General features: G+C 45.8%; 1 protein-coding gene across 1 annotated transcript in view; it reads right to left on the bottom strand.

Annotated features, from left to right (window-relative positions):
- Nucleotides 1–778: 778 nt before the first annotated feature.
- The window catches only part of LOC140721919 (uncharacterized), a 65665-nt gene continuing 52638 nt past the window's right edge, over nucleotides 779–13805 (bottom strand). Inside the window, exons 4-7 of the mRNA XM_073036741.1 lie at nucleotides 2947–3042; nucleotides 2304–2537; nucleotides 1074–1096; nucleotides 779–986 (exon numbers count right to left, since the gene is read on the bottom strand). Coding sequence (XP_072892842.1) covers nucleotides 779–986; nucleotides 1074–1096; nucleotides 2304–2537; nucleotides 2947–3042 — 561 coding nt within the window. The remainder of the gene's footprint in view (nucleotides 987–1073; nucleotides 1097–2303; nucleotides 2538–2946; nucleotides 3043–13805) is intronic.

Here is a 13805-nt window from a genome sequence, read left to right as displayed (position 1 = left end):
TTTTCATCAGCCTTTTCTATTTCCAGTTGTAATCTGTGGGCCACAACCCACTGACTGTTGGGAGGCCTGTATATGACTGGTGTCAGTGTCATTTTTACTTTTGCAGTTCCTTACCTCAACCCAAAAGATTCAACATCTTCCAATCCTATGTCACATCTTGCTGCTGATTTACCAGCAGAGCCACACCACCCCATCAGCCTTCCTTCCTTCCTCCGATACATTCTGTAAACTTGGACATTCAGATTCCAACTACAACAATCCTTCAGCAATGATTCCGTGATACCTGACAATCGGTAATCGTGCAACAAGATCATCCACCTTATTTCCCGTTCACATCAATAGATTCTCCTGTCTGTTCCCCTGGCGATTCAGTCCCCGATCACGACCACTCCCCTCTTCTGCCTCTAACAACAGTGAGAGATGCTGATCCGGAAGGGGGAAGACCTGTGTCAGTCAGAGTCTGCACTCACAGGGCACATGAAGGACTTGTGTATTTTCCTGACAATCCCTGTCACCACACTGATACCCGCTTTTATTCCCTACAATATTATCATCAGTATTAAATTCCCAGTTCCTCTGGTAGATCCTAACTCATGTCCTGGTGTGTTAGTGCAGTGTGCCTGGGATCAGGACAGGGTGGTTCATCTGCCAGTCCCGTGTATTGGTTGTATTGTGACCCTGTGCTGGTGTGTTCAGGGGTCTGACATCTCCAGCTGACCATGTGACAGTGATGCCTCCCAGTCGGTGGGGTTGATGTGGAATAAACTTCAGTTCCCCTTCAGCCCAGTATTACAGACAATCTTTGCATCAAATTGGAACTAAATTGAGCTTTATAAACAAGGAGAAATGAATCTTTGTAAGTTTTACCTCGATTAATAGCATCAAGCGTTTCTCTCAGCACTGTTTTCAACCAATAGGGGTGATCGAATTTTTCAACCGGTAGGGTCTCATCTGTCACTGACAATTCCTGAACATCGTCATTAATCCTGTAAATATTAAACTGCTGGTTAGAAATTGCAGTTCTGAACTATTTTACAAATCCATTCAGGGTTTCAGTAAAGAGCATGTCCTACCTTCTGTTCCGACGAGCTTCCTGCTGAAATAAATAAAACACAAATCTGATTACACTTGGACTTACTGTCCACATCCTGAATTTCATCCAAATCATTACAAAGTGTTGAAAATTCCCACTCCCGGAATCACTCACACACACGGACAATACCGAACCACGGGGTAACTTACAGGGAAAGTTTCTGAATGTCAGACCATTACTGAGAGGATGAAACTTACAGTGAAGACAGGACAGGCTGTGCATTATCATCTGGATATGACGTCAGTGTGATAGGATGGAGGAATTTAAGATCAGTGATGTATGTGATTGTGTGTGGGTGGAGGAAGTACCTCTATTTATGGGGAGACTTGTGGGGAGATGTAATTCCAGATGGATTTTAACAAATTGCACTAGAAATTTAGTGAGGAGGATGTGGAACTCAGTGCCACAGGAATGGTTGAAATGGAACAGCAGAGATTGAATGTAATGGGGAGGCTGGATAAACACGTGAGGGACCAGGGAGTTCAGGGCACTGTTGCTGGTTGTGTTGAGTAAGTGGCCGGAGGATTGTGCCGAGGGTAATTGGTAGGAGAAGATGGACCGAATGGCCTGCTCATGACGGAGAATGGGACACAATCCCATGTAAAACTTATCGGAAAAAGTAGAGACAGTGAAATTTTCCGTAATCTGACGGAAACCAGTTATGGAGGATATGTCTGGTGTGCGGGTCACATTCTTTGTTCTCACTGATTGACAGAGAGACCCTCACACCCACCGCACCAGACACACTCACAGCCTGTGACTGGAACTGGGTGTTAATGGGAATTTTAGAGGATATTTAATGCGGTAATTAAGGAAACAGTCAGCAGCTCTGTGTTATAATCAGAGTAAATCATTTCAGAAAAGATTGCATTCTGTCCTGGGATGTACAGAAGTTGTGGAAGTTCAGTTTTGGGACAATAGACAATAGGTGCAGGAGTAGGCTACTCGGCCCTTCTAGCCAGCACCGCCATTCACTGTGATCATGGCTGATCATACACAGTCAGTACCCTGTACCTGCCCTCTCCCCATATCCCTTGACCGCACTATCTATAAGAGCTCTATCTAACTCTCTCTTGAAAGCATCCAGAGACTTGACCTTCACTGCGACAATTGATTTGTTAGAATTGGCCTCGGTGCTGTGTTTATTTCAAATATACCACTGTTCATTTAGTTCAATTTGACAGAAACAAATTGAAATATAATCCCTCACCTTGAGAAATATCACACTGTCTTTTTGATCCATCTGTTCCTTTAACTTAGTGATTTCCTCCTGAATAATCCTTATATTCTCTTGAATCTCTCGAAGATTTTTCTCCATTGTGTCGAGAATCCTCTTCTCTTCTTCCCTGAGATCCCTGAGGAAGCTCTGCTCTTTCTCAGTGATAATCTGGCGCAGTTCAGCAAACTGGGATGTGATGTGGGACTGAAGGCTGTGTGACTGTTCCTGTTGAATGAAAGGTGAAGATTAATATTCTGCACTGCTGTGCTCTGTTTCCTTTTGTCGTTAAGTTCGGTCTATTGGAGTCCATGCTACTTCTGAGTGCATTCCCGTCAACACCATTCCCTCACGTTTTCCTGAAACCTATTCTCACTTATGACCCATAAGCTCCCATCTGATTCACGCACACCCACCCCACCTTCACAGGGTTAACGGTAATTAGCCATTCATCCGTCATGTCGTTGGGATGTGTCCGAGTCTCTCGTGGCCACAGGGAGAGCATGCAAACTCCACACAGACAGCAGCAGAGGTCAGGATCGAACCCAGGTCACTGGAGCTGCGATACTCTGCTAATCTGCATTGAATTGAACAAAACTCGACAGTAATATCAGAAATTGCGCTCAGGAAGCCTCACCCGAACTCCGGAAATCTTCTCTTTCTGTTGCTGCTCCTTTTCCTGGAAGTCTGATTTCTTTTTTGTGAGAGAGTCTAAGGAAGATTTTAACTGATCCTGGAAGTCAGAGAGTGAAGGAAATAGAAACAAAGATGCATCAAAAGAAACCGGTGATCAAACCCGATTATCACACAAAATGCCGGAGGAACTCAGTGAGTCAGGCAGCATCTATTCAGGGGAAATAAACAGCCGGTGTTCCGGGATGAGACCCTTCATCAGGACTGGGAAGGAATGGGACAGAAGCCAGAATATAAAGGTTGGGGATGAGAACCAGCTGACAGGTGACAGGTAACACAACGTGAGGGGGGACGTGGGGGAGGGTGTTGAAGTGAGAAGCTGAGAGGAGATAGGTGGGAGAGGTAAAGGGCTAGAGAAGAAGGAATCTAGTACGAGAGGACAATCTGGGCTGTTTGCGGCCCTGAATGGTGACGAGGGAGGAGGTTAGGAGTCAGGTCCCACTTGTCCCGTTTGCAGGTGTCGGTGGCAGGAGGGAGATCAGTGGGGAGGAGCGAGTGGATCAGGGCGATACAGGACGTGGACCGCGATCCGTATGGAGAGCGGAGAGTTGCGGGGTGCGGAGGTGGGCTGTGGGACGGAGAGATGCTAGAATCCCGTTGGAGATGGTGGAAGTTGCAGAGAGTGATGTGTTTGTTAAGGAAATGCGTTAAGTATTAAATTAATGTTAGTTTTACCGTGTAGTTTTTAACAGCTTCTTTAACCGGCTTGAAGCGGTGCTCTCTGTGTTCCTCCGCCACTGCACAGACCAGACAGATCAGCGTCTTGTCCGTTTCACAAAACAGCTTCAGTTCTTCCTCATGTTCCTCGCAGTGACGTTTACTTTCCTTCCCTTTCGGGTTCAGGTTTAGATTTCGAAATTTTTCTGCCAGATTTGCTAAGGCCCGATTCACCCTGAGGGTGCGGTCAGCAAACTCCTCTCTACATTCCGGGCAGGAGTTTCTCTCCTCCCTTTCCCAATACTGTGTGATACAAGAGCGACAGAAGTTGTGTCCGCACTCCAGAATAACCGGATCGGTGAAGAAATCCAGGCAGACGGGACAAATCACCTCCTCGCTCAAACTCTCGGTCTCTCCTTTCGAAGCCATGTTAACTCCCAGCACTTCCTGATTCAGAATGCTTTCACTTTCGGGGAGTTGCTGATCCCCTGCAGTACCGCGATTGGCCACTACGCGCGCTGCAGTCTCAGGGAATGAACATTCTGCTGCTGGATGTGTTCAGTGGAAATTCTGGCCCTTTCTATGTTTAGTGTGGGATCAAAAACACATTAAACAGGCAACAGATAAGAAAACGCGGCCATGGACTGTCTAAGCCCGGCTACGAGCGGAGGAGGGTTGGCCATATGGCCAGCAACCCCATCTCTTAAAAACCCCGAGCGACAAAAACGTCAGCTGAATCTCAAAAGGCCTCATCCCTGCGGTCGGAAGGACCTTCCCCTGGAAGACGATTGAAGTCCTGCGCTGAAAGGAGAAGCCATGTGTCCCCCTGGGGTGGTTCACTACTACAATAACTGTGAGGCTTCCTCAGCCAACCCGGCCTCCCCCTGTCCGGTGTAGAGGATCCCTGTAGTCTGGAATGTGCCAGTCGGCAGCATTCCTGTATGACAGGGGTTCCCAAACATTTTTTTAATGCCAAAGACCAATACCAGTAACCGTGGTCCCAGGTTGGGAACCGCTGCTCTCCGGACATCTCGGTGTGATGGCAGGCCAACAAGTTTCGAGCGTCTTTCCCCGAGTTGATGATCTTCCAGCAGCACTCGCTGTCCGTTTTCCTGCGCGTCCTGGGAACAGCCCGAGGATCAGTGAGCCTTTTGTCACGCAGCAGCTGTGACACAGGCCCTTGCATCTTTCTACACAGATCTTCCCCAGCCCACAGTCCGCAAAGAGGCGAGTGACCGTCTCGTCTCCACTGCAGTAATCTCGGGGCAGCGTGCTGTGGGAGTGATCTCCGGGCATGCAGCAAGGATCAGTCTGGGAGGGGCCCTCTCGTCTCCACTGCAGTAATCTCGGGGCAGCGCGCTGTGGGAGTGATCTCCGGGCATGCAGCAAGGATCAGACTGGGAGGGGCCCTCTCGTCTCCACTGCAGTAATCTCGGGACAGCGCGCTGTGGGAGTGATCTCCGGGCATGCAGCAAGGATCAGTCTGGGAGGGGCCCTCTCGTCTCCACTGCAGTAATCTCGGGACAGCGCGCTGTGTGAGTGATCTCCGGGCATGCAGCAAGGATCAGACTGGGAGGGTCCCTCTCGTCTCCACTGCAGTAATCTCGGGACAGCGCGCTGTGGGAGTGATCTCCGGGCATGCAGCAAGGATCAGACTGGGAGGGGCCCTCTCGTCTCCACTGCAGTAATCTCGGGACAGCGCGCTGTGGGAGTGATCTCCGGGCATGCAGCAAGGATCAGACTGGGAGGGGCCCTCTCGTCTCCACTGCAGTAATCTCGGGGCAGCGCGCTGTGGGAGTGATCTCCGGGCATGCAGCAAGGATCAGACTGGGAGGGACCCTCTCGCCGCCAGACAGGTGAGGTCTTGGTGCCTGTCGGTGAGATCTGGTGATGAGGCATTCTGCCAGATGGTCTGGACTGTCTGCTCAGGGAACCACTCCACTGTGTCCATCCAGTCCTTCTCCTGCAGTAACTGCAGGACATTCCGTGCTGACCACTGTCTGGTGTTCTTGTGGTCAAAGCTGCTGGTCTGAAAGAACTGTCACCAATTTCATTAACACAAGGTTCACATGGAGAAGCTTCCTGACTGAGACAGACACAGTCTCACAGGGTATTTACAGGGTAGGGGCAGGAATGATGTTTCTCCTGGCTGGGCAGTGGAACCAGTGATCACAGACTCAAAATCCGAGATCACCTCAGCAGGACTGAGATGAGGAGAAATTTCCCCAACACAGTGCGGTGAATATTTGGAGTTTTCTCCAAAAGTTTCCTAAATTAAACTGTCATATTTAGGGGCTCGGCGATGTTGGGAACATTGCAGGAAAGTGGCGCTGAGGTCAAAGATCAGCCATGTTCTGAGTGAGGGTCAGAACAGCGCAACGGGCCGAATGACAACGCCTGCACCTGTTTCTTATTTCCTAAATCACGAGTTGACATTTGCGCCTTGTTCTCCCCTGGCCTTCAGCCTGTCGGATTGCACAGGGGAGCGGTGAGAGCTCCGGAGATCCATCAGCAGCCGCTGCGGTCATTTCATGTCTCGTTATTTATCGCTATTTCCCTGTATTTGCACAGTTTGTTACCTTCAGCACTCTGGCTGATCTTTCACTGCATGCTTCTGTTATGGTTACTATTCTATACTTTTTCTAAGTATGTCTGCAGGAAAATGCTTCTCGGGGTTGTATGTGGTGACTTATCTGGACTCTGATAATAAAATTTATTTTGCAATTTGAGTTTCGGGAAACTTGCTTTAATTCTGAGAACAAACTGTGACTGACATCTCCAGCTCCCAGCAGCAGCCCGTCCTCACACACTCACAGCCAATCAGCGACCGGCGCTGGGAGAGGGGTGCTCCCATTGGCTGAGGGGTGCCAGTGGGCGGGACGCTGAGCGCCCGGCCGGGCCTGTGTTTGGAACCGGGACCGAGTGAGCCCGGAGACCGGGAGCTGCGCCTCGGGTTTCGGCTGCACCACCGGCGGGTCGTGAATCCTTTCGAAGGCAGAGCTGAAGAGACCGGCGGAGATTCCGTGAGATGTTTCAGCTACACGGAGAGCGCCCGGCCTTTCCCCGCCGAGGATCGGGGCCTGTTGTCTGCAGTTGTCTCCCAGACCCGTCCCTTCCTGCTGGGAGACGGGAGCTGCCCCGCAGCGGCTGTCGATGGATCTCCGGAGCTCTCACCGCTCCCCTGTGCAATCCGAACGGCTGAAAACAAAGGGAGAACAAGGCGCAAAGGTAAACTCGTGCTTTAGAAAATAAGTAACAGGAGCATGCCTGGCCACTCGGCCCGTTGCGCCTATTCCACCCTTTCCTCAGAATAGTCCTTTCTTTTTAAATCTTTTTATTGATTTTAAACAAACATAAATACAAAGAGCTTGAGGGTAAATAATTAATAGGTTAAAGTATAAATACAAATAGATGATATTAACCTCCCAAACTCATAGTGGTTAGAAAAAATGGAGAAAATAAGAAAACTTCCCCCCCCCAAAAAAAATGAAAAAAAAACCTAACCGACATGGGCCATTGCATTATATAAAAGTAAGGTTTAGGAAAAGTCAGTTTAGCTTATATGAAAATGTTGAATAAATGGTCTTCAAATTTCTTCATATTTAACTGAAGGGTCAAAGACAACACTTGTAATTTTTCTAAACTCGAACAAGAAATAGTTTGAGAAAACCACTGAAATATAGTTGGAGGATTAATTTCTTTCCAATTCAATAGGATAGATCTTCTAGCCATTAATGTAACAAATGCAATCATCCGCCGGGCTGAGGGGGGATAAACGACTATTATCCACCTTTGGTAAACCGAAAATTGCAGTAATAGGATGTGGTTGCAATTTGATATTCAGAACTGTTGAAATAATACCAAAAAGATCTTTCCAATAATTTTGCAAACAGGGGCAAGACCAGAACATGTGGGTCAATGAAGCGACTTCAGAATGACATCTGTCACTGGTTGGATTAACATTAGAATAAAATTGAGCGAGTTTATCCTTGGATATGTGAGCCCTATGAACAACCTTAAATTGTATTAGGCATGTTTAGCACAAATAGAAGAAGAATTGACTAATTGTAAAATTTTCTCCCACTGCTCTGTGGGTATAAGACAGTGAAGTTCTTTTTCCCATTCCTTCTTAATTATTTCTGATACTCCTGGCTGTATTTTCATGATCATATGATAAATGATGGCTACTTAACCCTTCTGGCAAGGATTCAGAGCTATAATTTTTTCTGTAATGTCCACTGGTCATAATTTCAGAAAATACTAACATTCAAGAAATTTCTAACTTGCAAGTATCTAAAAAAAAAAGAGTTTTAGGCTGGATAGCTGTTCAAAGGACATAAAACTGTTATCTAAAAATAGATCACGAAAACATGTTATACCTTCTGTTTTCCATAACACAAAGGCTTGGTCCATAAAAGAGGGCTGGAAAAAGAAGTTAGATATAATAGGGCTTGATTATTCAAGCCAAAGAAATTACGAAATTGAAACCATATTCTTAATGTATGTTTAACTACAGGATTAGTTATTTGTTTATTCGGTTTAGATAAAGCAAAAGGAAGCGAAGATCCTAAAATAGAAAACAATGAGAAGTCTTGTACAGATTTACACTCCAGATTTACCCATTGTGGGCAAGGTACTATGACCGATTCTTGTGTCCAAAATATTAAATACTGAATATTAACTGCCCAATAGTAAAATCTCAGTTTTGGAAAAGCAAAACCACCTTCCTTCTTAGGCTTCTGTAAATATTTTTTACTTAATCTCGGATTTTTATTCTGCCACACATACGAGGATATTTTGGAGTCAATAATATCAAAAAAAAGATTTAGGAATAAAAATTGGTAATGCTTGGAATAAATATAAAAATTTGGGTAATACTATCATCTTGATAGTATTAATTCGACCAACCACTGACAGAGATAATGGGGACCACCTGGTAACAAGTTGCTTGATTTGTTCAATTAAAAGTAAAAAATTAACTTTAAATAAACCCTTATGTTTCTTGGTAATTGTAATACCCAAATAAGTAAAATGATCTGTGACAACTTTAAATGGTAAGTGTTTATAAATTGGAACTTGCATATTTAATGGAAATAATTCACATAAAACATTCAGTGGGGTCTTTATCTTTTTTAAGAATTGAAGAAATGGAGGCATCATAAAAAGATTGTGGTTATTTACCTACGGTTAACGCATCTTTAAAAATTTTGCAAAGCCAAGGAGCGAGTATAGAAGAAAAGGATTTAAAAAATTCAGCAGTATAACCATCCGGACCAGGGGCTTTACCTGAATTCATTGAAAAAGGGAGTGGGTTCCCCTTTCCAGTCCCTGCCCGGGGACTTGTACCACTCCTCAGGGTTATATATGGAACCTCTCGGACAGGGACAGGGAGTGTGTTCCCCTTTCCAGACCCTGCCCCGGGACTTGTGCCACTCCTCAGGGTTATATATGGAACCTCTCGGACAGGGACAGGGAGCGGGTTCCCCTTTCCAGACCCTGCCCGTGGACTTGTGTCACTCCTCAGGGTTATATATGGAACCTCTCAGGCAGGACAGGGAGTGGGTTCCACTTTCCAGACCCTGCCCGGGGACTTGTGCCACTCCTCAGGGTTATATATGGAACCTCTCGGACAGGGACAGGGAGTGGGTTCCCCTTTCCAGATCCTGCCCGGGGACTTGTGCCACTCCTCGGGGTTATATATGGAACCTCTCGGACAGGGACAGGGAGTGGGTTCCCCTTTCCCAGGCAGACGCCCGAAGGTGACCGGGAGCCACCAGAGGGGCTGATGTAATACAAGCCATGGCACGGTGGGTCACTGAGGTAAGGGAACCCATTTGAATGACAGCCCGACTGCATGCGGATTTTGGTGAATTTACCCGATAACTACAGAAAAAAGGAGAATCCCTTGCGTACTTTATAGCTCGTTTTAAGGATACGTGAGAGTCCAATGCCGGCAAACCCCTGGACTGATCAGTATATCCAGCTGGCAGTGCAGACTTTTCTAAACTGTCTCAGACACAAGCCTGCCCACTCCTTTAAGTTAACTAATCTCAATTCGCTGTGTCAGACCTGGCCCCAGGTGACATAAATTCTGATGAATATGGAGCAAGTGACTCTTTAAAGGGACTGGGGGAAAGCGAGAGTGTGCACAGAGAACCGGTAGTGAGGAGATGGAGTTCGGGTCCGAACGAAGAACCCAGAACGGGTGGCGGGATCGTGCGGACGGGGCAGATGAAGAGGACACTTGGCAAAGGACAGAAACGGGGTTTGTAGAAAGAGGGGACATTGGGCCAGAGATTGTCGTACTGCAATCACAGACAAGAATAATAAGAGGCAGGAAGAGAGTCCGGACCACAGTAAAACTCGACAGAGTACCACATTTACTCTCCACACTCCCTTTGGTCCCGGATAGGGTTGGCCAGAGGGGACGGATCACGGTCATACTCGACAGAGTACCACGTTTACTCTCCACAATCCCTTTGGTCCTGGATAGGGCAGGCCAGAGGGGACGGATCACAGTGATACTCGACAGAGTACCACATTTACTCTCCCCAATCCCTTTGGTCCTGAATAGGGCAGGCCAGAGGGGTCGGATCACAGTGATACTCGACAGAGTACCACATTTACTCTCCACAATCCCTTTGGTCCTGAATAGGGCAGGCCAGAGGGGACGGATCACATTGATACTAGACAGAGTACCACATTTACTCTCCACAATCCCTTTGGTCACGGATAGGGCAGGCCAGAGGGGACGGATCACAGTGATACTCGACAGAGTACCACATTTACTCTCCACAATCCCTTTGGTCCCGGATAGGGCAGGCCAGAGGGGACGGCGATACAGGCGGCTGTGATCAGGCTCACCACACAGGCAGGCTCTTTTCTCACTGCTGTAATCAGGTAGAAGGTACAAGAACCTCAGGACTCGCCCCACCAGGGCCAGGAACAGTTACTACCCCTCAACCATCAGTCTGTGGAACAATACAGGATAACTGCACTCACTTGCTATCCATAGAGATGCTCCCACAACAAATCATCATACTGGGACTGTCTCAAAATGAGTGAAATAAGAGGTGGTTTGACTGAGACAGATCACATTCCTGTCTCATAATTAGAGTAATTCAATCTCACAGGATACTTACAGCGGAAGGGCTGGAATGATGTTTCCCATAAGGTGTGGAACCAGCGCTCACAGACTCAAAATCCAAGGACAACTCAGCAGGACTGAGATGAGGAGAAATTTCCTCACCCAGAGTGCAGTGAACATTGCAATTATCTCCATAAGGTTTCTAAATTGAATAGACATATCCTGGGGCTCAGCGGTGATGGAAAGTTGCAGGAAAGTGGTGCTGAAGTCAAAAGTCAAGCATGTTCTGAGTGAAGGGTAGAAGAGGCGCAAGGGGCCGAATGGCCACACCTTCTCTATTTCTGATTTTCTGAAACACGAGTTTACCTTTGCGCCTCACTGTTTCTTGTCCTGTCAGATTGAACAGGGAGCGCTGAGCGCACCGGACATCTGTCGGCAGCCGCTGCGGTTATTTCATGTTCTCGTTGTTTATTTGCATTGGTGAAGTTTGTTGCCTTCTGCACTCTGGTTGATCTTTTAGTGATCCAGATATAGTTACCGTTCTGTAGCTTTGCTCTGTATGTTTGTAGGAGTTGTATGTGGCGACTTATACCTACTCTGTTAGTTTTTGGAATAGTCGCTTGGGGAATCTGAGGTGGAGGAGTATTTGGGGCTTATTTAAAATTATACATAGATATTATCCAAACAGTGTTTATTTGACAAGGGTTAATTCTGATATTGAAACTAACTGTTCTTTTTGTGGTTTATATCCAGAGAATTTATTTCATCTGTTTTGGGATTGTGAAAATGTTAAAACATTTTAGTTTGATGTTGGTCAATTTATAGATCAATATATTAATGTGGATTTTACTTTTTGTTTTCAAAACGTCTTATTTGGGTTTACTAATAACACCAAATCTCATAGGGATCATTTCTTTATCATAAATCTTTTGTCAATTTACAGCAAATTTTATATCCATAAATGCAATCACAGCAATAAGAAACTTTCATTTATATTTTGATGTCAGACGTTTATATACGTTTATCCTCTGAAAACTTCCCATCGCCAGAAGGCTGTAAAGACTGTACAAATCTGTCAAAGTTATCTCTGTAAATGTTCCTGTTTTGTGACTCCTCTTAGATACAGTTCCTTCTGTCCAACAATATTTAGAGCGGATTTCCTTGTTTATTTGTATATTTAAAATTAATAGTTATATATTTGTTGCTGCTTTTGTGTGACTCCCTGGCTTTTTTAGCATATGTTTAGTGTTTCTGTTTTTGTTTGTGTTTAATAAAAATTTAAAAAATTTAAAATGATAATAAAATTTACTTTGAACTTTGAGCCTCGGGGAACTTGCTTGATTCTGAAAACAGTGACTGACATCTCCGGCACCCGGCAGCAGCCCGCCCTCGGACACACTCACAGCCAATCAGAGAACACCACTGGGAGAATCTTGCCTCCATTGGCTGAGGCGTGTCAGTGGGCGGGACGCTGAGCGGACCGAAGTTTGGAATCGGGAACGAGTGGACCCGGTGAGAGACCCGAGATTGGGAGCAGCTCCCCGGGTAAAGGCTGCAACAGCGGCCGGAGTTTTGAACCCTTCCGATGGCGGAGGTGAAGAGACGGGCGGAGATTCCGTGAGATGTTTCAGCCTCACAGAGGGTGCCCGGTCTTTCCCCGCCGTGGATCGGGGCCTATTGTCCGTAGTTCCCTCCCAGACCCGTCCCTTCCTGCTGGGATACGGGAGCTGGCCCGCAGCGGCTGCCGATGGATCTCCGGTGCTGTGAGCGCTCCCCTGTGCAAAAGGACAGGCTGAAGGTCAAGGGAGAACCAGGCGCAAAGGTAAACTCGGACTTTAGAAAATAAGTAACAAGAGCAGGCCTGGCCACTCGGCCCGTTGCGCCTATTCCACCCTTTCCTCAGAATAGTCCTTTTTAAATCTTTTTATTGATTTTAAACAAACATAAATGAAACATGAATACAAAGAGCTTGAGAGTACATAATTAATAGGTTAAGGTATAAATACAAATAGATGATAATAACCTCCCAAACTCATAGTGGTTACAAAAAATGGAGAAAATAAGAAACCCTCCCCCCAAAAAAATGAAAAAAATCCTAACCGACATGGGCCATTGCATTATATCAATTATACACAGTAGCGTCAATAACTCCGCACCTCCATTCAAATAATTAAGGACAATAAAAGTAAGGTTTAGGAAAAGTCAGTTTAGCTCATATGAAAATGTTGAATAAATGGTCTCCAAGTTTCTTCAAATTTAACTGAAGGGACAAAGACAACACTTGTAATTTTTTCTAAAATCAAACAAGGAATAGTTTGAGAAAACAACTGAAATATAGTTGGAGGATTAATTTATTTCCAATTCAATAGGATAGATCTTCTAGCCATTAATGTAACAAATGCAATCATCCGCCGGGCTGAGGGGGGATAAACGACTATTATCCACCATTGGTAAACCGAAAATTGCAGTAATAGGATGCGGTAGCAATTTGATATTCAGAACTGTTGAAGTAATACCAAAAATATCTTTCCAATAATTTTGCAAACAGGAGCAGAACCAGAACATGTGGGTCAATGAAGTGACTTCAGAATGACATCTGTCACAGGTTGGATTAGATAGATAGATAGATACTTTATTCATCCCCATGGGGAAATTCAACCTTTTTTCCAATGTCCCATACACTTGTTGTAGCAAAACTAATTACATACAATACTTAACTCAGTAAAAATATGATATGCATCTAAATCACTATCTCAAAAAGCATTAATAATAGCTTAAAAAAATTTCTTATGTCCTGGCGGTAGAATTGTAAAGCCTAATGGCATTGGGGAGTATTGACCTCTTCATCCTGTCTGAGGAGCATTGCATCGATAGTAACCTGTCGCTGAAACTGCTTCTCTGTCTCTGGATGGTGCTATGTAGAGGATGTTCAGGGTTTTCCATAATTGACCGTAGCCTACTCAGCGCCCTTCGCTCAGCTACCGATGTTAAACTCTCCATTACTTTGCCCACGACAGAGCCCGGCTTCCTTACCAGCTTATTAAGACGTGAGGCGTCCC

This window comes from Hemitrygon akajei, unplaced genomic scaffold (assembly GCF_048418815.1).
Source record: "Hemitrygon akajei unplaced genomic scaffold, sHemAka1.3 Scf000064, whole genome shotgun sequence".
In the NCBI taxonomy this organism is placed as follows: Eukaryota; Metazoa; Chordata; class Chondrichthyes; order Myliobatiformes; family Dasyatidae; genus Hemitrygon; species Hemitrygon akajei.
Note: the sequence above shows the minus strand (reverse complement) of the source record. Positions and strands in the feature narration are given on the sequence as shown.